Raw genomic sequence first — 27533 nt, 5'->3', positions numbered from 1 at the left:
TTATGTTTGGAATAAAGAGAAACCCACACAGTTTACACATGTTTTAATATGATGTTATATAATATTCTATGTTCACATGTATTTTTAGTCAAATCAGCATCATGAGCATCTTCAATGTTGCTTACCGGTACACCTCAAGTTATTTTAACATAACAAGTACCATAATATGTTTTCTTACTTTATTTTATTTTACGACATCATAATATAACAATTCACATTTTGTAAAAAATAACAGTACTGGAGTTGCTCTTTTTTGTTAACGCAAAACAATACTTATAATGTCAAGGCATGAGTCCTATATACCTCATGTCTATTGCAACAACACGTTTAAACATAACAGTTATAATGAAGAAGAAAATCATTCAAAAAGCCGTAAACACTTATAAAGTTATAATATACATATTAACTAATACACCCAAGAATAAAGCCTTTATTAAAAATTGTATAATATAACGGACAAATGTATTTTTTGTCTGATTTAGCTATTAACATTCACAACAGCACTGAACATTCACAACAACTTTACTATAACACCCCACTCCAGCACTATTGTTGTCCAGCTAAACATCACAATGTGTGTGAATACTGTCTGTAAGTAACAAGTTAACTTTTAAAGTGAATAATAAATATGATATTAATTTTGAAACAACCTTCAAAAAATTCAATGTGTATTTGCCTCACAAAGTAGCAATATTTTTCAGTCCATCCATCAACATCTTCGCTTGTATGTTGCAATGTTAAGTGTATGTAGGGCACATTTTCATGCCTTTATACAGCTCATCATAAAAAGTTAAAAGTATTAATTGACGAAATAAAACAAAAAAAGCTTAAAAAAAGAACATTCAAACAAAGGCACTGCTATGATGATGCTCCAATTATCACATAGTTATACATGTATAGTGTCGATCAAAACATAGTTATACATGTATAGTGTAGATCAAAACATAGTTATACATGTATAGTGTAGATCAAAACATAGTTATACATGTATAGTGTCGATCAAAGCATAGCTATACATGTATTGTGTAGATCAAAACATAGTTATACATGTAAAGTGTAGATCAAAACATAATTATACATGTATAGTGTAGATCAAAACATAGTTATACATGTATAGTGTAGATCAAAACATAGTTATACATGTATAGTGTCGATCAAAGCATAGTTATACATGTATAGTGTCGATCAAAATGCATCATTTTTGTAGAACACAAACTGCGTTTTTGGAACACAAATATAAGTCAAATAGTCCGACATGCTCAATTACACTGTGTGACATTACACAGACATTATACTGTGTGACATTACACACATGTTACACTCTGTGACATTATGCTGTCACATTACTCTGTATGACATTACACTGCATAAAATGGCATAAATTGCTTGTCGCCCAGTGACATTCATGTGTTACTACAACACTAAGTACACCCTAAAAACTGTCAAAAAAAATATCTGACATTGTTGTCAGATTCTGTAATGTAGCGCTGACTCGGGTCCCAGTCTATGGGTGCGAAATGGTAGATGGATATATACACGGCAGTGAATCCATGTCAGATGGCGGGTATTTACAAATTGTTGCGCTATGTACAGTAATGCTGGGGGTCAAGGGCTCTCAGGCTATCCCGTAGCTCGGCAGGGTAACCTCCTCGGCTTTCTGGATTTTTAACTGAAGATTCACAGAAAATATCAGTGAGTATAAAAGGTTTTAGAGGTTGTATGTATAGGAATGTTTGGCACCTGTCTGGTTTCGAATATATGAGAAGGATTAAACAAAGCTGACTGTAATTACATGTACATTGGTGTATCTGATTAAGTTAATAAAATATACTAACATGTTCATAAGAAAGAAAGAGACGGTCAGTACAAGACTGTTGTGTATATGGAGAGAAGAAGTAAATGTTATACTAGTACTGTATGAGATGTTAAACAGCAGCAATTTGTATAAAACACGGCTTATCTTTTTGATAGTTTGCTCAAAAAAGCAATTTCATTGGTCAACAGTAAGGATTGGATGAATATACACCAATCAACAAACTGTTTGACTAACTTAAGCCAAATCAAAGAATTAACCAGTTTTATACAATTGGCTGCAGGACGTTTATGCGTGGTAACTCACGTAGGGTAGTATGGCGTAAACATAATTACATGGAATATATGTGCTACATAATTTATATATTTAAAAGATGTCCTTACAAGAACAAGATTTCGGACAGTGAAGAATGTTTAAGGGAACTATTATTAATACATGCCGCTGAAAAGTATGATTATACAATAAACGAGAGCTATCACAGAATGTGATTAATATACCAATGCATAGAAAATACTGCTAGGATAGAACAATTATACGCATGTGTCATTATCCTATGGATGTAACTTCTGCCATATCATTTAGAAATACAACAACGAATGAAAAAATATGGACAAGTCACAAACTATCAATAGTAAGGCTTATTCAGCAAAACTGACTTAGTTGAGAAGGTTGCTGTGACCTTGACCTTGAAGGTAGGGACACATTTCTTGTATACTGCGACAGGTCCTTATCCTATGGTGGTAACTTCTGGCAATTCATTTCAAAATCCAACTAGGAATGACAAAGATATGGACCAGACACGAACTATTATCAGTAAGGCTTCTATATAGCAAAACAAGTTTGAAAGGTTGCTGTGACCTTTACTTCTAAGGTAGGGTAGCGGGTCTTTTGCGCGACATATCCTCATACTAATGGTAGTCATTATTGCCATATAATTTTAAAATCTGACAGTCTATGACAAGATATGGATCAGATACAAACTATTATCAGTAAGGCCTATATAGGAAAACGCACTAAGTTTAGAAGGTTGCTGTGGCCTTAACCTCGAAGGTAGGGACACAGGTCTTAAGGGCGACACTTCTTATACTATTGTGGTCACTTCTGCCAAATAATTTTATATTTGGCATTGTATGACAAAGAAACGGAGGGAAACAAACTAGTATCAGTTAGGCTTATATAGCAAAACATACTAAATTCAGAAGGTTGCTGTGACCATGACTTTAACCTTAAGGGTAGGAAAACGGGTCTTGTGTGTGACAAATCCTCACTGTATTGTAGTCAATTCTGCCAAATTACTTTGTAAAGCGGGGGTATAAAGTATATATATATTTGTCATATTTATAAGCAAATGTGGAAACAGTAATTTCATAGCTTCCATAGGCTTCTAGTTAAGGTTTAAAAAGCGATTAACAATATTAGTGATGTTGCATGATGAATGAAGCAAAGTTGACAAATAAAAAGCAAAGCAAAACTCCAGACCGATAATCTTGAACATGTCCTTTATCATGAAGTGACCTCTTACGGCATGAATAGTTTCAGTGTTAGTAAAAGCAATAGAAAAAAAAACACTAGCGAACAGTCTAAATACAAATAGTATACAACAATTGTTGAAACAAAATAGAAACGTCTAGAAACAGTTAATAAACGCTGTATGCACATTAACACCGGCAACAAAGAACAGACATGAACAATGGGCACATTCATATCACAAGCCCATCCTGGTGTAGCAGTTATCTCCCTGTGTTTATACTATATGATGGGCTTGTGAGGTGAGCAAGCCCTTACAGGGGCAACATGCAACAACGGCGACCTCTCACCCATATACGCTTCAAACATACAAAATAGTATACTGGAGAATGTGAATACCTCTCTTACAGGCGCGTTATTTGGGTCTGTAAATGAGTCCAATGGTACATTAATGTTGCTACGTTTGTAGTTATACACTGTACAGTAGGCAGGAAAAGAGTTAAACAATGCAAATGATGTGTCAGTTAAATATTGCTCAATGCTATTGGTTTAATGGATGTAAGAACCGTTCTGGAACTATATATTAAGTACATAAAATTATGGTTGGTGGAGCAATCTGTGTTAAAGCAGTAAGACTGGCTGGCTTCAATGACAATTTTCTCTGATTATGGTAACACAGCACTAGCGCTTAAAGCCATGGAGTGGACATCGTAATCATGAAATCGACGATAGTTATCAATACCTCTTGCAATAAACAAAACAAAAAAGATTCGTATAGTTGTACAATCGAACATACATGTTTCTTTACAATGTCCACTAGAAGGTAAAATACAGTGTTGAAATGTAAGATGTAACAAAGAAACAACTACAAGTATACAAATATCAAACTTCATTAAATAGTAAATTTAAACTTATACTGAAAGAAAAAGACTGAATAGAATTGTGACTTTGCGTTTGAAATAATGCACGATATGGTGTGTACAACATCGGACGATAAAAAACAGTAGCAAAGTTCGAGAAAGTGACAGTTGATGGCAAGGAGATGTGATGCCTGGGGCCAGCGTACCTTGCCGTTTGATGCGGCGTCGATCATGCGTGAGATGTCGTCCATTTTGAGCTCCTGTGCGCGCTCCCGTAGAGACATAGGGGAGTGGCCGCACTCCTGCATCGCGCACATAGGGTCGTTAGGGTCGCACTCGCTATACTGTAACACACATCAGAAGGGGCGGGGCTATAGTAAGGGCAGGTTGGCATACATTCGCTCAGTTTAACCATTAGAATAAGTGATAAAGAAACCGTAACTAGAATAAAACGGACACTTATATTTTCTTCATTGGTAATTAAATGGCAGATATTGATATCCCGAAACACGCGTTCACCATTACATGAAATACAGCATCGACCTTGCCAGCAGACAAACAGTGTCACAACCAGACGTTGTTTACCGGACGTTGTTTACCGGACGTTGTGTACCTGTTTGTAAACGTTCGTCTCGAAGCCGCTGAGGATGAGGAACTTGGCGATGTCGACGGCTCGGCTGTCCAGACAGTCAAACAGCGTGATGGAGTAACGCGTAACGTCACCGAAACTCTTCAGCCCCATCACGAGCGACTTCACCGTCTCTAGGTCACTGTTCTAAAAGGCCAAACACGAAGTATTTATTTTATTTTTTAAAGCTATGTTATTTTTAAAATCAATTAATGGGGATAACGTACCACGAACACATTCGTTATGAGTTAATTTTAAATATGCCTATCTATTTTACAACATTTCCTTTGTTGACATCCGGACGAAACACAAAACAGGCAACTGAAAAAGGCACCTTAATTGCACATTTAAATGTGGTTTCGAAGTCGGTTTCGGACAGATACACGTTCAGATCGAACTCCAAGATTTCCCGCTGCAGTTTCTGGAACTTCTGATTCCCGATCACGTCACGCTGGAAGTCGCTGGCAGCCACACCAAACTGTTTTAAAGGTAACCAGGGAATGAAATATAGATATTTTATGTTACAAACATACAGAAATCTACCGCGAAAATGCACGAGTCATAACGTAGAACTACCGATTGCATTTAAAATAGATATCTCCTGAAGGATGTCGTTCAAAATTCCATGCCATGTAGTAATGTGTCAACAAATGGTTACTTATTTTACTCTTTATTTTCGGCTAGTTCAACAACACTCAAGATTTGAATGACTTCGTCGGCCTTATATAACTGTTAAAAATGCGCGTATCTTTGAATACTTACGGCGTCGAAGAGTTTGGGGTTCGCGCCCTGCTGAGTGAAGAGGTTGAGTATATCCGGGTTGTCAACGAAAAGGTGCGCGTAGTGCAGGCACGTCCGGTCCAGCTGAAACACAGAACGCGTCTTGAATGTACGACCAAGTACTTAACTGTATGTATACACCTGCAGTGGCACGGACAACTGTACTGTACAATGTACTGTACCACAATGTTAATAAACGATAAAATTATTAAATATGCAAGAATTTCGCTCTCAAGAGACAACATGTAAATATTAGCGATTGTCTACATACACTGTCTCTGCTGTTGACGAGGGTGGGGAAGTCCTCGAGGATATACCGGGTCACGTGGTCGTGTCGCTTGAGAACGGCGCGGTGCAGGATGCTGCGTCCACATCGGTCACGTACCTCCGCGTAGCGTTTACATGCGAGCAGCTTCCGGAGGTCCTCGGTAGCGCCTTCGTCCACCGCCTGGAAAACCCGCTTCACGCACGCCTTGAAAAAACGCACCATTTGAGCCAGAATGTTAATTTATCTCATATGTGTGGTGATGTATACTGTGATATCACTACACGTTTTTTAGTTATTAATAAAAAAACTGGTGACACATTGCGATGAAACAGGGGGAATTATATACAGGTTCAAGTTACAATTATTGTATAATTAGTTCGTTTTTAAACTGTAAGAGTTATTCAAAAGTTGTGAATTTTGGAGACTTACACTTTAATATCGAAGTAAGCAGAACAACTCACCTGTATGGGAGCTGTCAGGCGCACAATTTCATAAATGTTCTGTGTACTCGACCTTTTCGCTATTTCTGTTAAAGTTCTATTTCCATCATTCACATCCAGAATATGATCATAATTATGAAGAATAAGTCTTTCCAATGGCTCGAACTTTTTCTCTTTCACAAGTCTCACGATATGATCGTCAATGAGTCTCACATATTTTGGACAATTGAGTTTTTCCGCTAAATCTCGCGCGGTGCGGCCCTGACAGTCACGTGCCGCCAAGTCCACGTTATTTGTCAATAAGCACTTGACGTTGTTGTCGGACTGGTTGGTGGCAATGGCCAAGTGGAGGATGGTTTGGCCCGTGCTGTCACGTGCCGTGAGATCACTTCCTCTCAACACCCGCTGTACGATCCTCTCGTCGTAGGGCGCTCCCAGGCCGCAGAATAACTGAAACACATTGGACAAGTTCAGCAGAGAGAAAATATAACTGTTACAATTTAGTTTTGTAACAAGAAACAAGCCATTCTAATAGACGACGGTTGTGTCGTTGATCAGGCAATTTATCGCAACCCATCTTTCTTCCTAATTATGTGCATGTTAAATCTACATTTCTGCTTGAGTCGTATGTTAATCATATGCTCTCATATATAACACAATTATACATTTCAGTTACAAATAAATTATAATAAATAAGATTATTTATGCAAAAAAAACCTAATTAGTTTCAGGAAAATTAATCTATATAAAAGTCGCAATACATCTGTAATCAATATAAACATAACATACTAACTCAAACATTCACATGACACACGATGACATAAAAATGGCAACGTATCAAAATTTTATTAGGTAAAACTAAGAATAACGTAACCAACTGCAGCACTGCTGAAGCCCTTCATTAAAACCTTTCCGAAATCATCGCGTGTTTGTTACCTGAAAGAAGACGGGTTTGGGCTGGTTGCGGGTGTCGTAGTCGGGCGTCCAGAGCACGCGCGTGTCGGGCTGCATCTCCATGACAACATCTACGGACTCATAGCTGTTCGACTCCCAGGAGGCAGCGACGATGGGTCGGGGACAGACAGGTGTGTCCCGCCAGTGGAACTGGTAGCAGTAGTCGCGCGTGTTCACATTCATGTTGTTGACGATACCTGAAATAAAGCATCAACACAGTCATATATAAATGGTCATTCAACGTTCGTGTTTTAGGCAGGTTTATTAAAGAGCATTCTGTTTCAAAAGAAGGACAGGGTGCTAAAGGAGAAAATGGCACAATGTATCGGGCTGTAAAGAATCTAGATATTGCGAATTTGAACTCGTGTTTAATTGAAGTAGGTTTAGGTTTTATATATTTAGTTTGTTTATGTATTTATAATCATAGGAATCCTCTCCATAAAGACGGAAGGTTGCTACTCAAGATGACAAGGTGCAGCACCCTTCCGTAACTCTTCAGCTAAAACCACACTTAACGGTGTTTATTACTAAACATGGCAACTTCAATATGTTTTTTCGAGTTGTAAAAAGTAGGAAATTGAAACTGCACTTTTATTGTTTGCGGTTGATAGATTTATGGAAAAGCTAGAGAAAATCTTGTACATTCAATCACGCGTTCACATCTTTGTTGACAGATGCAATTAAAAGCAAGAAAAACATGAACCATTCAAACCCTTTCAAAAATCTAAACGTTTTCAATCATGCAGTTTTACGTGACTCCTTAACGATTGACTGTCAAAGTAATTGCAATAAAATGTTTGAAAGTTTCACAGCGCACATAGGGATCATTGTTTCGTAAATGGCAAATTGCTGTGCAGGACACGAATATGCATACAATTTTACGGTCAACTTGTACGAACTATTAAGATCTATACCTTTAAGGTATATTATAATAACCGCCTACAGAACTTGAAGAGCAGATGCAAAGTCGTTAAAGTTCCCCTGGACGCCTTGATCCAGCTTAAATAACTGTTTACTTGCAGTGGGATATATTAACATAACTAGACAAAACACAGCTTAAATGATTTCAAAGGAACCCGGCATCAAACGAGTATTTCCACAAACGACGTGTGATTGAAACTGCGCACCGTATTAAATTGTTTCAGATGCCGTACATGCCATATAGTTCGCTCCTGCCCACGCATTTCAATTTACGTTTCAAACGTTGATCTATATGTGACTGTTTCTCTTGAATAAGACTGATTTATTTAAATGTGTGTGGTTCGTACACAACGATTGATTTAAATGTATAAGGTTCAAAATTACGCACTAATCGACATAAGTATGGGAAACATACTGATTTTCTTATACGTGTTAGGTCTTAACATACTGATTTTCTTATACGTATTGGGTCCTAAAACATTGATTAACTTATACGTGTTGGGTCCTAGTAATCTGATTTTCTTATACGTGTTGGGTCCTAAAATACTGATTTTCTTATTCGTGTTAGGTCATAGCATACTCAATTTCTTATACGTGTTAGGTCATAGCATACTGAATTTCTTATACGTGTTAGGTCATAGCATACTGAATTTCTTATACGTGTTAGGTCCTAACATATTCCTCAACTGTTTAACCGATATGTGTTGAATCTTAACATACTTATTTATCTAAATGTAACACCTTAAAGAGTCTTAGTAACCTACTTCAACAAGTTTCTTAACAAATACATGAACTGTGGACCTTATATTTGTCTTGTACCATCAATAAAATAGTGACTCCGCAAAGGGTTTTTGCACGTTTACCGTAAGCTGGATGATTGCCTTATATGTCAACGTGTAGATGATTGCCCTATATGTCAACGTGTAGATGATTGCCCTATATGTAAATGTGTAGATGATTGCCTTATATGTCAACGTGTAGATGATTGCCCTATATGTCAACGTGTAGATGATTGCCCTATATGTAAATGTGTAGATGATTGCCTTATATGTCAACGTGTAGATGATTGCCCTATATGTCAACGTGTAGATGATTGCCCTATATGTAAATGTGTAGATGATTGCCCTATATGTCAACGTGTAGATGATTGCCCTATATGTAAATGTGTAGATGATTGCCTTATATGCCAACGTGTAGATGATTGCCCTATATGTCAACGTGTAGATGATTGCCCTATATGTCAACATGTTGATGATTGCCCTATATGCCAACGTGTAGATGATTGCCCTGTTTGTCAACATGTAGATGACTGCCCTATATGTCAACGTGTTGATGATTGTCCTATATGTCAACGTGTAGATGATTGCCCTATATGTCAACGTGTTGATGATTGCCCTGTGTGTAGATGATTGTCCTATATGTCAACGTGTAGATGATTGCCTTGTGTGTAGATGATTGCCCTATATGTCAACGTGTTGATGATTGCCCTGTGTGTAGATGATTGTCCTATATGTCAACGTGTAGATGATTGCCTTGTGTGTAGATGATTGCCCTATATGTCAATGTGTAAATGATTGCCCTATATGTCAACGTGTAGATGATTGCCCTATATGTCAACATGTAGATGATTGCCCTATATGTCAATGTGTAAATGATTGCCCTACATGTCAACGTGTAGATGATTGCCCTATATGTCAACGTGTTGATGATTGCCCTATATGTCAACGTGTAGATGATTGCCCTATATGTCAACGTGTTGATGATTGCCCTGTGTGTAGATGATTGCCCTATATGCCAACGTGTAGATGATTGCCCTATATGTCAACGTGTAGATGAGTGCCCTATATGTCAACGTGTTGATGATTGCCCTATATGTCAACATGTAGATGATTGCCCTATATGTAAATGTGTTGATGATTGCCCTATATGTCAACGTGTAGATGATTGCCCTATATGTCAACATGTAGATGATTATCCTATATGTCAACATGTTGATGATTGCCCTATATGTCAACATGTAGATGATTGCCCTATATGTAAATGTGTTGATGATTGCCCTATATGTCAATGTGTAGATGATTACCCTATATGTCAACGTGTTGATGATTGCCCTATATGTAAATGTGTTGATGATTGCCCTATATGTCAACCTGTAGATGATTGCCCTATATGTCAACGTGTTGACGATTGCCCTATATGTCAACGTGTAGATGATTGCCCTATATGTCAACGTGTTGATGATTGCCCTGTGTGTAGATGATTGCCCTATATGTCAACGTGTTGATGATTGCCCTGTGTGTAGATGATTGCCCTATATGTCAACGTGTTGATGATTGCCCTATATGTCAACGTGTAGATGATTGCCCTATATGTCAACGTGTAGATGATTGCCCTATATGTCAACGTGTAGATGATTGCCCTATATGTCAACGTGTTGATGATTGCCCTATATGTCAACGTGTTGATGATTGCCCTATATGTCAACGTGTAGATGATTGCCCTATATGTCAACGTGTTGATGATTGCCCTGTGTGTAGATGATTGCCCTATATGTCAACTTGTATATGATTGCCCTATATGTCATCGTGTTGATGATTGCCCTATATGTCAACGTGTATATGATTGCCCTTTATGTCAACGTGTAGATGATTGCCCTATATGTCAACATGTAGATGATTATCCTATATGTCAACGTGTAGATGATTGCCCTATATGTCAACGTGTTGATGATTGCCCTATATGTCAACGTGTTGATGATTGCCCTATATGTCAACGTGTAGATGATTGCCCTATATGTCAACGTGTAGATGATTGCCCTATATGTCAACGTGTTGATGATTGCCCTGTGTGTAGATGATTGCCCTATATGTCAATGTGTAAATGATTGCCCTATATGTCAACGTGTAGATGATTGCCCTATATGTCAACATGTAGATGATTGCCCTATATGTCAATGTGTAAATGATTGCCCTACATGTCAACGTGTAGATGATTGCCCTATATGTCAACGTGTAGATGATTGCCCTATATGTCAACGTGTAGATGATTGCCCTATATGTCAACGTGTTGATGATTGCCCTATGTCAACGTGTAGATGATTGCCCTATATGTCAACGTGTAGATGATTGCCCTATATGTCAACGTGTAGATGATTGCCCTATATGTCAACGTGTAGATGATTGCCCTATATGTCAACGTTTAGATGATTGCCCTATATGTCAACGTGTTGATGATTGCCCTATATGTCAACGTCAACGTGTAGATGATTGCCCTATATGTCAACGTCAACGTGTAGATGATTGCCCTATATGTCAACGTGTTGATGATATGACACAGGCCTACCTTATCTGAACCATACGCCAATTAAGTCTGAGCCAAAATGCCCAACTTATCAAGCGCTATTTCATTCCAACCACATAACCACCTCGTTTGAACAATACGTGTACCTTTAGCCATATACTCAACCTGCTTTATTCTCACATATACCTTGTTTGAGCACCATGACAATTATGTTTGGAAATATACTAGTATCCACTTCTGTCAAAATCGAAAACTATAGTCACGTGTCATTCTTTGCTAAAACAGGTCAAGCTTATCATCACAAATTCCCTACCTTCTCCGAGTCCCATGCTTTCTTCGATCAAAACGCTTAACTAATCTGAGCCCCACGTTTGCACTTGTTCAAGTGCCACCGACACGTACCTTGTTTCAGCCACATGCGGACAATGAAGCCCATGCCGGCGGTGGTGGCGAGGGCGAGCTCGTTCGTGTTCTCGTACTTCTCGATCAGCTGCAGCAGGTCCCGCTTCTTTATGTCGTTCTCAACCTGGACAATTGCATACACACTCACCGTTTATATTATATATATATACAATCTACAAGAGCTCAATCAGACAACCGCGAGAATTCTTGTTTTTAGTTTTATTAATTAACAAAGTTCTGTTTAACACAATCATGAACTCCATATAGATATACATGTATATGAAGCTGGCCAATGACGAAACAAACCTACCAGGACTTTCATGGTAGTAACCTTGCCATTTTTCACCGTGGTCACACGGCACCAGTTTTTCAAAAGGCTCTCAACCAACTTCCGGTCAGGGTTTTCACAGTTCAGTGCGCACCACAGTCCTACATATAAAGACATATTAAGATATAGTACAAACATGCTGACTAGTGATTTAATGCATACAATTATACTTCTTTAACTTAGATTTTTGAATTATAAACAGAGTTGTTATTGTAATTTACTGAACGTACCTGGCCTGAACTTGTTAAACCAGTGTAGGTTCTCCTCCCAACCATCTGGCCGCTCCTTCCGCAGGGTGTCCTCGGCTGTCAGCCCATCCGTGTTCTGGATAGAGCTGTCAGCACCGCACCTAAAACACACGTGCATACGTCAAACATTACAGGAATAACCTACGCACGTTAATCATCGGAAATTGAAAATACCCTTACAAGTCAAACACATGCGTGTCTTGTTAGTAATAGAATGACGACCGGATCAAACACGGCACCTGGTCCGAGGCTGAAGGCATTTTCATAAAGATCATGGGTGCGATGTCGTACCGAGGATGGATATTCAACAGTGCAATACTACTGTGTTGAAAATGTATCCTAGGATGTTGACGAATAGGCACCTTGGTATTGCCGTTGAATTGTAATGACAGAACTAGTTCCAACAATGGACACCTGAGCCATTTGTAAAACAAATCTTGGATAAGTTGTCCAGAGGTTATTTCGTTTAGTTTGTACTTTTAAATGATTTGATTGGTTAAAAGTACATTTTGGCAGGCAATCAATCAACATTTCGGCTTACTTCGACCAAACCGAAGAATTAACCAGTTGTATACAATTGATGCCGAAACCTATACTAAACCTAAAACACTATGTTTACTACAGAAAAGTGCACTTTGTGTAAACGTTACGTCCTCAGAATTACTTTGCTTTATCTATTTTGTTTCGAAAATGCAATTTAGACGACAAGTTAAAGAAAAAAATAGAATTTGAATCACGGAATGCTATAATTAAACATTTTATTTATAAAAAAAGAAAAAAAACCACAATAATTTTGAGGCCTAGAGGACCCCTTTTATTAACCGCACAATTTATATTTATTAAATAATCAAATAGCATCCATTGTTTTATATTTATGCTCATCACCTTTGATATTTCAGCAAACGCCTAGTATTCTATACACTGTCCAAATAAAGAAATATTTACTCTAGAATATTAAACATTTGTAAAGGACGTTGGCCTTTACCTTTTAACTTAATAGGGAAATGTTTGTTTTAAACCCTTACATGTTGGTAGGATAGCGAAATATGGCAATATTGTAGTTTGCTTCTCTTACACAATACAACGTAATTATTATATGCAGATATTTGCGAAAGGTAAGAGTCACGCTCTACCAGACACTAGGTGATCATGTTGTTACAGAACTACCAGACACTATGTGCTCATGTTGTTACAGAACTACCAGACACTATAGGTGGTCATGGCGTTACAGAACTACAAGACACTATAGGTGATCATTGCGTTACAGAACAACCAGACACTATAGGTGCTCATTGCGTTACAGAACTACCAGACACTATAGGTGCTTATGGTGTTACAGAACTACCCCATCCTAGGTGCTCATGGTGTTACAGAACTACCCCATCATTGGTGCTCATGGTGTCACAGAAGTACCAGACACTATAGGTGCTCATGACGTTACAGAACTACCAGACACTATGTGCTCATGTTGTTACAGAACTACCAGACATTATAGGTGCTCATGGTGTTACAGAACTACCCCATCATTGGTGCTCATGGTGTTACAGAACTACCAGACACTATAGGTGCTCATGGCGTTATAGAACTACCAGACACTATAGGTGGTCATTGCGTTACAGAACTACCAGACACTATATGTGCTCATGGCGTTACAGAACTACCAGACTCTATAGGTGCTCATGGTGCCACAGAACTACCAGACACTATAGGTGCTCTTGGCGTTACAGAACTACCAGACACTATAGGTGCTCATGGCGTCACAGAACTACAAGACACTATAGGTGCTCATGGTGTAACAGAACTACCAGACACTTTAGGTGCTCATGTTGTCACAGAACTACCCCATCCTAGGTGCTCAAGGTGTCACAGAAGTACCAGACACTATAGGTGCTCATAGCGTTACAGCACTACCAGACACTATAGGTGCTCATGGTGTGACAGAGCTACAAGACACTAGGTGCTCATGGTGTTACAGAACTACCAGACACTATAGGTGCTCATGGTGTCACAGAAGTACCAGACACTATAGGTGCTCATGACGTTACAGAACTACCAAACACTATGTGCTCATGTTGTTACAGAACTACCAGACATTATAGGTGCTCATGGTGTTACAGAACTACCCCATCATTGGTGCTCATGGTGTTACAGAACTACCAGACACTATAGGTGCTCATGACGTTACAGAACTACCAGACACTATGTGCTCATGTTGTTACAGAACTACCAGACATTATAGATGCTCATGGCGTTATAGAACTACCAAACACTATAGATGATCATTGCGTTACAGAACTACCAGACACTATATGTGCTCATGGCGTTACAGAACTACCAGACTCTATAGGTGCTCATGGTGCCACAGAACTACCAGACACTATAGGTGCTCTTGGCGTTACAGAACTACCAGACACTATAGGTGCTCATGGCGTTACAGAACTACAAGACACTATAGGTGCTCATGGTGTAACAGAACTACCAGACACTATAGGTGCTCATGTTGTCACAGAACTACCCCATCCTAGGTGCTCATGGTGTCACAGAAGTACCAGACACTATAGGTGCTCATGGCGTTACAGCACTACCAGACACTATAGGTGCTCATGGTGTTATAGAGCTACCAGACACTAGGTGTTCACGGTGTTACAGAACTACCAGACACTATAGGTGCTCATGGTGTGACAGAGCTACCAGACACTATAGGTGCTCATGGCATCACAGAACTACCAGACACTATAGGTGCTCATGGCATCACAGAACTACCCTATCCTAGGTGCTCATGGCGTTACAGAACTACCAGACACTATAGGTGCTCATGGCATCACAGAACTACCAGACACTATAGGTGCTCATGGCATCACAGAACTACCAGACACTATAGGTACTCATGGTGTCACATAACAACCCCATCCTAGGTGCTCATGGCGTTACAGAACTACCAGACACATAAGGTGCTCATGGCGTTACAGAACTGCCAGACATATGTACTGTGAAACGTCAAAACGTGTAGCGTCTTAAGTACTGGTCGCAATGCTGGCTTAACGAGGGAACACCAGCTGGCAGTGTAGTGCTCTTTCACCTAGAGGAAACCTATCTAGAACGACTCGTTGATGAAATCAAATACGACGATTAGTCAACCCATCCACATAAAACCCACGCAAACATTGTGGTGTGCTCCAGGCGCCGAATTTTAATCAAGTTGAAGAGCTTTCTATAGCAAATTGACAAAAACAACTTTTCTTTATCGATATGCACATATTTGTAGCTATTTATAGCAGTGTTCTGTATAATGACATCAAGCGTCCCAGTAAATCAGGACGTGAAAGTATATTTGGTGCATCAATGCACTTCATCTGATTTAATACAAAATCGTATTTAAACTTTGGATAGGGAGTTAATAATACGTTGCGATGTTTGGAAATGAGAATCCGGGGGCCTCTTCGAAGGCCCTGTGAATGATAAACAGGTTATTATTGTCCCTCTGTATAATAGGGTAACCGGTACACTTTTAATATGAGTAAGCCTGCTATCCTTATATTATTACATGTACTACTACTGTATAGTATAACACCAGACGATAAAAGGTTTGTTTATTCATCAGTGTCGTGGTATACTATGGTCATAACACAAGCAGTTCCAGTGTTATACTAACAACCGCTTATATAAAGCTTGTTTGCCGCAAAAAAAAATGTGCACTTGGGATTGTATTACTTTTAATGTATTCTTCTTTCAGCTATAAACTAACCATTAAAATACCAGTTACTCAAACCAGGGAATGGGCATTGCTTTGGACATAAAATGCTTATGAATGTAATTTATATCAATGCGTATAGGTTGTCGTTTATTTGGAGGTATATTATGAAAAAAACATCGTAAAGGTATGGCGTAGCCAAATGAACGATTCATTTTCATATACTCACACCTCAACTTCCATTCCTTAAATGAACTGCCTTTCGGCAATTGCGTTCATCAATCGATGAACGCAACATCTTCGGATCGTAATTCATTGCATAACAATATACATGAAAGCTATTGATCTTGTTATTGGTTGTATTGTGTCTGCAGGTCCCGTAAAATATAGATCAACATTTTTAAAAGTGTTCGTTTATTATATTTTAAATACATTGGTACCAGAAGTGTTTCAATTTTACGTTTTAAAGTGATTTCAAGTGATTGATCTTTTCCCGCGTTATTGTGACGTCATTTGAAAAAAAATGTTTCCGTTCTATTTACAGAATGGGTAAGAACGGATTACTGAAAGGTTTTCTTAAATGAAATGAAGTACTTTTTTTAACAATTCTTGAATGAAATAATGAACTATTGGTGTAAATATAAGGAATTAATTGCGGGGTTGACGTCATTATCGGGGATATAAACGCAATTGGGTTGGTCAAAGTACGCGTGGAGTTCTTCGGACTCTACACACATTAACCAACCCAATTGCGTTCATACCCCGATAATGACATCAACCCCGCAATTCATTCCTTAAATAGACATTCAAATGCATGATAACGTAAATAATAGTAGAATTAGTTGTGTTACCGACAAAGACCTGGCTTATTGACTTCTAGGCGTTTTATCTTTTGTTTATATCTGCGTAAGAAACGGTATACATGTACATGTATGTAGCACGTATGAATGTGTTTTTTTTAAGTATTTTTTTAATTACACATCACGGTCACATATATGATTATCTTATATATACAATAAATATTTGAACATTATAGCTTTACATGATTATCATCTTACGAAATGTACTCGTGTTTTTTCTACAGTACTAACAACTTCCCAGTACATGTTTTAAGCGTTCGGTTGTATGCCACCCATTACTCACATAAACTAATTGAGACGATCTATACCTAAATATTTGTATAAGAACGACTTATATTTCGGCGATTCAACTATCAATAATTCCGGCAAAAAAACGTCGATCGATTTGAACATTAAAAGATGACACTTAAAAGTTAGCATTTATTTTTGGTATTTTAAACAATTAAGCCGGCGGTCGTTCGGCTTAATTGTTTAGAAGACAAAACATGAACACTAACAATAAACCAGTGGTCAAAACATACAAATATCATTTAGCAACCTAAAAACTAGCTTTGATACCATTTCCCCGGAAAAGCAGATAAAACACAAACCAGTAAAGAAAGCAAAGTGGTACTGATAGTATTGTTGTAAACGTTGTTTTGATGTATTCTGGACTGGATGCTTTTATTTAAAGAGAAACAAGGGTTAAGTTGAGCTGAGTTGATTATAAAGCTTGTGCTTTAATGATCATAGATGTATCCCTTGTATATACAGTGAAAACCTACACACCATCATGATCAGCATGTGTTGTAAAGAACAGCAGTGTTGTGTATGTGTGTTGAGGACCTCGTGCCCAGTTACAGTGATGGCAACCCAGACTCGCCCAAGATGGTATCTTCCCACCCGCGATATCAAATATCATCCTTCATAAGGATACGAATTGTGTGAAAGTGCCGGTCTGTTAATCAAACCTCGGCCCGGGGCAAGGGTAAAGCTCAAAGTATAATCACATGCTTCTCATGTTTCTATGTACACCGTGTAGTACGTCTTCTATAGTACCAATACAAATTTGGAAGTCACGATTTTTACTTCTTTAAATACAACTGTTTACATTTCTCCAAAACGTAACAATGTTGTTTTGTTATGCCTCCCGCAGAAGTGAACGATGGCCTGCTAAAGGTTGATTATATTGATGGAACCAGGGGCCGTATTCAATAAGCATCTTAGTGAATATTTTCAACTTAGTGAGAATTTCGTAATGTTTGACAACGATTATTTTAAATACCCGCTACTTTTCATCAGATTAATTCATATGCATATATTGTTTAGACCATTTTCTTGCTTATTTTCATATTTTTGGTGTACAAACATTGTTCATTTTCTTAAAATTCAAATTAGAAAAATGGCAATTTTCACTTAGTTGAAAATTATTACTAAGATGCTTATTGAATACGGCCCCAGATCACGGTTGACTGTGCGTGTTTGTGGGCGGGTGACTGTGTGTGTTTGTGGGCGGGTGACTGTGTGTGTTTGTGGGGGGGGGGGGGGTCGGTCGATAAAACTAACGAAACAAGGACGCTCACGTCTGCGGCAGGAAATTGTCAACACGCTCAGTACGTAGTTACCGTAACGTAATTTGTAGACCAGGCGTCCTCACCCTCCGCCACCCCCACTTAAAGTAAGGGCATTCGGCTAGCAATGGAACGCTTAGCAGATTTGAGGGAATTCTTTCGACATACGTTTATAAGAAAATATTCCTTTGCTCCTCCGAGCCTAGATTTTGACGTTAAAAACTTTTTTAAACCACCTTCAACAGGCTTGAAAAGTCTAGCATTTACAATCTGTTTGCAGAAACCACCGACTACTACCGACAAGAGTATAGGTGAACAAACATGAATTAGTAGGTTGAACACCATTATGTTGTTAATGAACTGGTGCAGTCCGAAATACTAACAAAAAACAACGAGTGACACTAAAATTATGAATCATCAGGATAGCGTACCGAGTTTCGAATGTCATAATAAACCATGAATGCAACAAATAACAGCGTTTTTTTTTATGAAGAACAAGCACGTGTTAGCCTCTGGTGCTATGAAAGTTTTACTCAATTAAAATAAATTTACAGCCAACTGATTTAGATAAACAAGGAAACAATTAACACATCAAAGATGGGGAAAACACTAGAAGCAAGGGTCTAGTTGAACACTAATCGGTTGGCGATATATTTCATGTTTCTCCACGATCTCACCGGAGTAGCGTTACATGTCATGTCTGTTAACTGACAGGGAAAAACGTCGTGGAAAATAAAACTTTATTTCGCACCGTTAACTTCTGATAATTTTTCGGTATTTTAAGGTGGTCCATGCAACGCGGCTGGAGAGATATTTCCGCATTTGCCATCTCTTGGTAAACATTGATTCAGGGCGGATGGAGAGATATTTCCGCATTCGCCATCTCTTGGTGAACATTGATTCAGGGCGGCTGGAGAGATATTTCCGCATTCGCGATCTCTTGGTGAACATTGATTCAGGGCGGATGGAGAGATATTTCCGGCGGATGGAGAGATATTTCCGCTTTCACCATTTCTTGGTGTATATTGGTGCAGGGCGGATGGAGAGATATTTCTGCATTCGCCATCTCTTGGTGTATATTGGTGCAGGGCGGCTGGAGAGATATTTCTGCATTCGCCAACTCTTGGTGTATATTGGTGCAGGGCGGATGGAGAGATATTTCTGCATTCGCCATCTCTTGGTGTTCATTGGTGCAGGGCGGCTGGAGAGATATTTCTGCATTCGCCATTTCTTGGTGTATATTGGTGCAGGGCGGCTGGAGAGATATTTCTGCATTCGCCATCTCATGGTGTTCATTGGTGCAGGGCGGCTGGAGAGATATTTCTGCATTCGCCATTTTTTGGTGTATATTGGTGCAGGGCGGATGGAGAAATATTTCTGCATTCGCCATCTCTTGGTGTACATGTGTGTATATTGGTGCAGGGCGGCTGGAGAGATATTTCTGCATTCGCCATCTCTTGGGTGTACACTGGTGCAGGGCGGCTTGTGCTGGTACTATATGCTGGTACCCTATGCTTGTACTATATGCTGTTTCTCAATGCTGGTATTCTATGCTGGTACTATATGCTGGTACCCTATGCTGGTACTATATGCTGGTACTCAATGCTGTTATTCAATGCTTGTACTCTATTCTGGTACTCAATGCTGGTACTCAATGCTGGTACCCAATGCTGGTACTCAATGCTGATACCCAATGCTGTTATTCAATGCTGGTACTCTGTGCTGTTACTCAATCTTGATATTTTACATATTGAGTTCTAATGTATATGAATTGTTTTTCTCAAGTTATATATTCCTTGTACTATTGGGAAGCCAAGGCTAGAAACGGATATTTAATAGTTTACTATCGGCCTCTCCTTTCAACACCAACGCTCACGAGGTATGTTTACATCGCCTTGCCCACTGATTATCGTACACAAATCTCCCTCATGTTGCCAGCTACCCTCGCCGAGAGCAAGGTCGGTGCATCCAACGCTATCTGGCCTCGCCCTTCCAACCATGGTCTCCAGATAGCCGTCCAATTATCCACACTTAAAGTACTTAAATGACATGACCGAACTTTTGAACCCTGATATGCCATTGTAAATGAACACTTTTGATAACAATTACAAACTGGATCTAAGGTTTAGGGTGTATTTCTTTTAAAATAGATATTGACGAAATTCCACACCGATGAAAACAATAGTTTATAAACAGCCTTACAAAGTACAGTTTCATCCTATAGTAATATGTGAGATAAATAACCTGATTATTCCGATTTCTAATGACCGTGTATTGTTGAGGCTTTGAAAACATTTAGTTAACAAACCCAACAAACAAACAGCCCACCGTTTAAATACACTATGTTGCGGTTTTATGAAACAATATTTTCAAATTGACATATAGGATTTAACTTTCCAAAGACTAAATCTTTGTGTATACATAGACAGTTCAGCCACAAAAGTCAGGGCCACTGGGACATTGAAGGTCTATCAGTGAATGACCCTATACGATGGTGGAGTTGAGGCCCTGATATGATCACTGCCCCCACACTAAGCCACTTATCGGACCTCAGGGGCGCCCCGCCTTGTTCAGTTTAAGAATAATTTAAGTGTCATTGACACGTTACCCGTTCGTTTTCAAAACACAAACAATCGACAATTGTATCAACTTACAGGACTTTCTGCCTTAATGGCGTTTATCTGACAATCGAAGAAATATGCCTCGTGCAATGTTTGCGATACCATCTTTGATCAGGTCGGGGTAATTTGTTAGCTGGTTTCAGTTTGGGGATTGAGAGTTGTTTCATTGCACAAACCTCCATTGCGTTATTGCGGAACTACATCGAACGCGCTCGGGGCATACCTAAAGCCACACCAGCAAATGCACAGCCGTTGATGGGTGTAAAACAATGGATGCATTCAGTTTCGGCAAAGTAGTCGTTAACCAGATTATACATCGAGTCGTAAGGAATGATCTAAATCTTTAATTTACCTAGTTCATGGGGAAATGGAGACATGTCTATATATGGTTGATAGGTTGAAGTGTTTTCCCTAAATAACTGCTGGAGTTCAGATTTCCGCGACCCTGACAGCCGAAAGAACGATTGCCCCCGAGACGGTGGAGTGCCTTACAAGGCTCAACCTGGAAACCACACCACCCTTGCTCGAGATTAGGCTAGCCGACCTCACTAATTAACCATGCTGCAAAATGCGTTTTTCCGAATGATTGGGTCCTTCATTTGTCAAACATACAGACAGATACTAAAAAGTATAAAAATTTCGTTGGAAAGAAAAAAAAAAGAGAACTGAAAACTAGTAAACGTTGTAGTTGTTGTAAGGTAGAGTTTAGCCTAGAACGCAATGGCTGGCTCGTGTACCATATGGAAGAATCAACACGCTTGGATTATGCTGGCAAAGTAATGTAGGGAAGTATCAACACACTTAAATGTTCAGTCTCGAGTATTTTAGGGAAGTATCAACACACTTAGATTGTGTTGGCTATGTATTGTAGGGAAGTATCAACACGCTTAGATTGTGCTGGCTAAGTATTGTAGGGAAGTATCAACACGCTTAAATTGTGTTGGCTAAGTATTGCAGGGAAGTATCAACACGCTAAGATTGTGTTGGCTAAGTATTGCAGGGAAGTATCAACACGCTAAGATTGTGCTGGCTAAGTATTGCAGGGAAGTATCAACACGCTAAGATTGTGCTGGCTAAGTATTGTAGGGAAGTATCAACACGCTAAGATTGTGTTGGCTCGAGTATTGTAGGGAAGTATCAACACGCTTATGTTGTGCTGGCGGAGTATTGTAGGGAAGTATCCACACACTAAGATTGCGCTGGCTAAGTATTGTTTGGACGTATGAACACGCTTAGATTGTGCTGGCTCGAGTATTGTAAAGAAGTATCAACACGCTTAGATTGTGCTGGCTCAAGTATTGTAGGGAAGTACCATTACGCTTAGATTGTGCTGGCTCAAGTATTGTAGGGAAGTACCATTACGCTTAGATTGTGCTGGCTCAAGTATTGTAGGGAATTATCAACACGCTTAGATTGTGCTGGCTCAAGTATTGTATGGAATTATCAACACGCTTAGAATGTGCTGGCTCAAGTATTGTAGGGAATTATGAACAGGCTTAGATTGTGCTGGCTCAAGTATTGTAGGGAATTATGAACAGGCTTAGATTGTGCTGGCTCAAGTATTTAGGGAATAATGAACACGCTTAGATCGTGCTGGCTCAAGTGTTGTAGGGAATTATGAATAGGCTTAGATTGTGCTGGCTCGAGTATTGTAGGGAATTATCAACACGCTTAGATGGTGCTGGCTCGAGTATTGTAGGGAAGTATCAACACGCTTAGATTGTGCTGGCTCGAGTATTGTAGGGAAGTATCAACACGCTTAGATGGTGCTGGCTCGAGTATTGTAGGGAAGTATCAACACGCTTAGATTGTGCTGGCTCGAGTATTGTAGGGAATTATCAACACGCTTAGATGGTGCTGGCTCGAGTATTGTAGGGAATTATCAACACGCTTAGATGGTGCTGGCTCGAGTATTGTAGGGAATTATCAACACGCTTAGATGGTGCTGGCTCGAGTATTGTAGGGAAGTATCAACACGCTTAGATGGTGCTGGCTCGAGTATTGTAGGGAATTATCAACACGCTTAGATGGTGCTGGCTCGAGTATTGTAGGGAAGTATCAACACGCTTAGATGGTGCTGGCTCGAGTATTGTAGGGAAGTATCAACACGTTTAGATGGTGCTGGCTCGAGTATTGTAGGGAAGTATCAACACGCTTAGATTGTGCTGGCTCAAGTACTGTAGTGAAGTATCAACACGCTTAGATTGTAATTTTGTCTGTGTGTACGGATGTAAATTATGTATATATCTTCAGAATGGCTTATAACTTGTTTGTTTTTGTTTTTGCAAGAAATTGGAATAAAAGTTTTATGTGAGCCTTTTTGTGGTTGTCTACGCTAATAAAACATTTAATGATGGGTTTATTTCTGCCTGCATTTAATGAAGTTTGTTACAGGACGTTCCGGCCCGTACTGGTACGGTGTGAGAATTAATTTAACGGGCGACACGTTTTTATAGTAATTTAATTATCCAAGGTATTCAGTAATGTTGCATAGACATTTGAAACCTGTAGAGTAAAACTTTAGCAAAAAATAAAAAAGCGTGTTTGTGTATAGAGATCTACTTTCCAAGCTGTTTTCTGTTTTTCGTCTTTCTCAGTTTTTAACGAATAGGATAGAAATATTTAATTGATTTAAAAACCTGAATCCTGTCAAAACAGAAAGAAAAACATTGTGCTGATATGCAACATTAACATCTTAAATGCATGGAATATTAGAATATGATCTCATTTCCATTTTTTTCATTTTCAGTGAACTTTAGAACTTAGAGCAACGTGGTAGGGTTGAAGACTCGAATCCACTGATAATTGATAACCACACGAACACGCACACTACATCAGGGTACACTTAGATAAAACCCGGCTAGTTGTGATATTATAAACATAAAAAGAGTTCGAGATATGTAACGACAATAAGGAACGATTTGAGAGAGCGGAATGGCTGGGGCTATATTGGCACAATATAACAGTAGGCCCCAATTCCTCGAACAAGTTTAAGTCCCTATGACAGGATTAAGCAACGGTCACTACCGGTATATTTGTTTTGGTGTTATTTTTGTAATATTCCCATTTTGGGAGAGTTTTAAAACTTGTTCACGAAATCAATTTATGATAATCGCAATGAACTATGTATTTATTTGTTTACAATAAATGTGAGGTATTGTGGCTATATGAAAGGTTTTTACGCTTAAATATTTTGATGTTCGCTGTTGTTGGGAGCTATAAATACTTGGAACACTGATCAGGGAGGACATTTCAAAAAAAGTTACAACATGTTTAACAAATTAACGAATAATTATTTAGATAATGGTTGTCCATGATTAACCTGCGGTAATCTTGTATTGTCTCTCGGCAATTCGTTGGCCAGGCAATGCATTTTTGTCAGTGCATCTGTGTAATGGCAATTTCAAATACCGTTTAAATGTGACCACGTTTCATTTTTGGTAGCCTTTCATTCTAGTATATATATATGACACAACTAGAATAATTGTTAGAGGTTCGACTTTCCGCCAATGTGCTACTGTTGACAGGTCTATGTTATGCTATTTATTACCTACGTTATGCTATTGTTGACCTATGTTATGCTATTGTTGACAGGTCTATGTTATGCTATTGTTGACAGGTCTATGTTATGCTATTGTTGACAGGTCTATGTTATGCTATTGTTGACAGGTCTATGTTATGCTATTGTTGACAGGTCTATGTTATGCTATTGTTTACCTATGTTATGCTATTGTTGACCTATGTTATGCTATTGTTGACAGGTCTATGTTATGCTATTGTTGACCTATGTTATGCTATTGTTGACCTATGTTATGATATTGTTGACCAATGTTATGCTATTGTTTACCTATGTTATGCTATTGTTTACCTGTGTTATGCTATTGCTGACCTATGTTATGCTATTGTTGACCTATGTTATGTTATTTATCACCTATGTTATGCTATTGTTGACCTATGTTATGCTATTGTTGACCTATGTTATGCTATTGTTGACCTATGTTATGCTATTTATTACCTATGTTATGCTATTGTTGACCTATGTTATGCTATTGTTGACCTATGTTATGCTATTGTTGACCTGTGTTATGCTATTGTTGACCTATGTTATGCTATTGTTGACCTATGGTATGCTATTGTTGACCTACTTATGCTATTGTTTACCTATGTTATGCTATTTATTACCTATGCTATGCTATTGTTGACCTATGTTATTCAGTATTGCGCGAGTCAGTGGGTGCACTGTGACTCGCGCAACAGTCGTACAATAGGTGCCCCGGTTGTGGTCTCGTGGTTTCGCGGACACTGAGTGTGGTTATTATGACTACATTTGACGGTAATAAACTCTTATTTCGTGCTTCACAGTATGTGTTTCATTTGTTATAAAGCAAAACCGCAAACACCATCAGTATGCAGACGTTAAACATGTTTTCATCAATTAAAACGCAGACGTACTCTAAATACAACGGAATTTTAATAAATAAAGATGAATTACATGGACAGCTTGTAACAATCAAACGAAATTCAAGGCATGTATGTGTAAGCAGTCAAATTTAGTACATTGATTTATTTAGTTTCAAGGACAGTGAATCTAATTATATATCCCTTTGTGGTCGAATATGTTTGGGTGTTTTTATAAATAAATAATAGAACACTATCAATACTGACTGGTTTACATTTGAGGAGGTTTGGCGCAGTGTCACATACATTGTAGTCATTTTTCAAAGGTTATACTGACAAACTTACAGAATGTTACGGTGTTTGTTTACAGTCCAAGAAAGAAGGAGCACTAGTCGAACACTCCATACTATGAAAGTATTTCAGGCATTGGAAGTTCAATCAATATTGATTCCATTACAGCCTTTCTTTAATCTTTAGAAGTAATAACATAATGCCGACCCATTTAACTCAATAAATGTATCTTGCATGCCACGTGACATTTTTAACTAGACTTTAAAAGAGAGAAAAAAACAGCAAATTAACAGTAATTTTGCCAATAACATAATCTTAATTTCTCTGTTTGGGTTTTGTATTAATAAAGTTATCCCATCAAAATATTTAGTTGCCAACATGAACGAACGTTCTATCTGTCTTATTTTAGAGTTGACCTCGGTTTTGGACGTATTCGTCATACTGGTGATGCTAAAAGTACACTTCGTTTATTATCTTTATGTGAGCTGATTGATAACTCTATTAACCTAGTATGTGCTTTAAGATGGAAACAAATATAAAGATCTCCACTGTTCGTTGCTTTCTATATGGCTTGGTCTTGTAAAAAAAACGGCAGATTAAAAAAATACAAATGTTCTGGTTAAACCGAGGACCACTCACAGCTATTAAACTTAGAGACCCATGATCGTCTAGATATTGTTTTTTACGTCTTTAACTCCTGTCAGACTACCGACCAGGGACACATTGTCACTCTTTTGCAATTTCAAGACTTTAAAGACATGAACACATTTTATTAAGGTAAATTATAAGGACCTCTGTTGAAGCTTACCTCATTAGAGCAATGATGATACGGTAGCCGCCGTTGATGCGCATGGCCTTGTGGAGGCCCGTCTCCCCCAAGTTGTCCTGGGCGTCGATGTCAATATCCTTGCACACGAGCATGTAGACCCCGGACACGGTCTGTCCCGTGATGAACTTATCTCCATTCTCAATGATGAGGTGGAGCAACGTGCCGCCTGTCACCTCGTCCCGGATGTTTGGGTCCTTGCCGCTCTTTAGGTAGTCCATAAGCGCCTTCAGGATCATCTCGGTCGTGCCCGTCTGGATGATCTTGAACAGCTTTAACTTCCTCAAGCTCATCTTGATGCCGGTATTTGTGTTTGCTGACTAAGAAGGGTAAAACTGACCACTGACGGTCCTCATGTACACCACTCAAGTGACAATCCTTCCTGTGTCTCCTGTATAAACGTCTAACATTGGAGCAGTTTTATCCATACAAAGAAAACAAATTACAGTTTTCAAGTAACGTGAAAGTAAATACTGGTCTGAATACGTCCTTTATTTGCTGTATATGTCACAGGTAGAGAGATACAGGTGTGTATTTACCATACACAAATATAGATTTTCTCTTCTCTCACTTATCGCCTTTGCCGTTCACAACAGTTATATTCCACATATGTTAACAACACAATCTTAACAAATCAATATGGTAGAAACTGAAACAACACCTCCTTATATCCCAACATTTGTTAATTTTGACATAAAACACATTCTTAAGTTAGGACACTAAATCTCTATACGGTTTAAGTTTACTTATCAATAGGCGAACCTAAAGCTTTCTACTTTACCTTTCAAATCGAGTATTGGTGCGAGAAATTATTGAATGTCGCGAGACTGTCACAGGTACTCATGCGGATCACTCCATGGTTAGTAGAAATTAATGAAAGCGCCTTA

At 38.7% G+C, this 27533-nt stretch overlaps 1 protein-coding gene across 2 annotated transcripts; it reads right to left on the bottom strand.

The window, feature by feature from the left end:
• Window positions 1-28: 28 nt before the first annotated feature.
• Window positions 29-27533, bottom strand: LOC128227844 (uncharacterized). 2 transcript variants are annotated; one of them, XM_052938727.1, is made up of 13 exons: window positions 26629-27533; window positions 12392-12510; window positions 12144-12262; window positions 11834-11957; window positions 7193-7407; window positions 6278-6706; window positions 5820-6020; window positions 5531-5632; window positions 5103-5246; window positions 4754-4915; window positions 4347-4484; window positions 3680-3705; window positions 29-1669 (listed from the first exon to the last, which is right to left on the bottom strand). In XM_052938727.1, the coding sequence occupies exons 1-12, from the start codon at window positions 26937-26939 to the stop codon at window positions 3685-3687; spliced, it is 2085 nt and encodes a 694-aa protein (XP_052794687.1). In that variant the 5' UTR covers window positions 26940-27533; the 3' UTR covers window positions 29-1669; window positions 3680-3684. The 2 variants fall into 2 exon arrangements, with proteins under 2 accessions (XP_052794687.1, XP_052794686.1); XM_052938726.1 differs by lacking the exon at window positions 3680-3705.

The sequence above is a fragment of the Mya arenaria genome, chromosome 3, assembly GCF_026914265.1.
Source record: "Mya arenaria isolate MELC-2E11 chromosome 3, ASM2691426v1".
Classification (NCBI taxonomy): Eukaryota; Metazoa; Mollusca; class Bivalvia; order Myida; family Myidae; genus Mya; species Mya arenaria.
This window is presented reverse-complemented; position numbering and strand designations above follow the sequence as displayed.

Excerpts from the sequence above, each read along its gene's own strand:
- LOC128227844 (XM_052938726.1), bottom strand. The coding sequence starts at position 26,939 with ATGAGCTTGAGGAAGTTAAAGCTGTTCAAGATCATCCAGACGGGCACG. Across the intron at positions 6,021-6,277 it reads GCCTGACAGCTCCCATACAG|GCGTGCGTGAAGCGGGTTTT; the intron begins GTGAGTTGTTCT and ends CGTTTTTTCAAG. Across the intron at positions 5,633-5,819 it reads TCGTCAACAGCAGAGACAGT|CTGGACCGGACGTGCCTGCA; the intron begins GTATGTAGACAA and ends TCTGTGTTTCAG.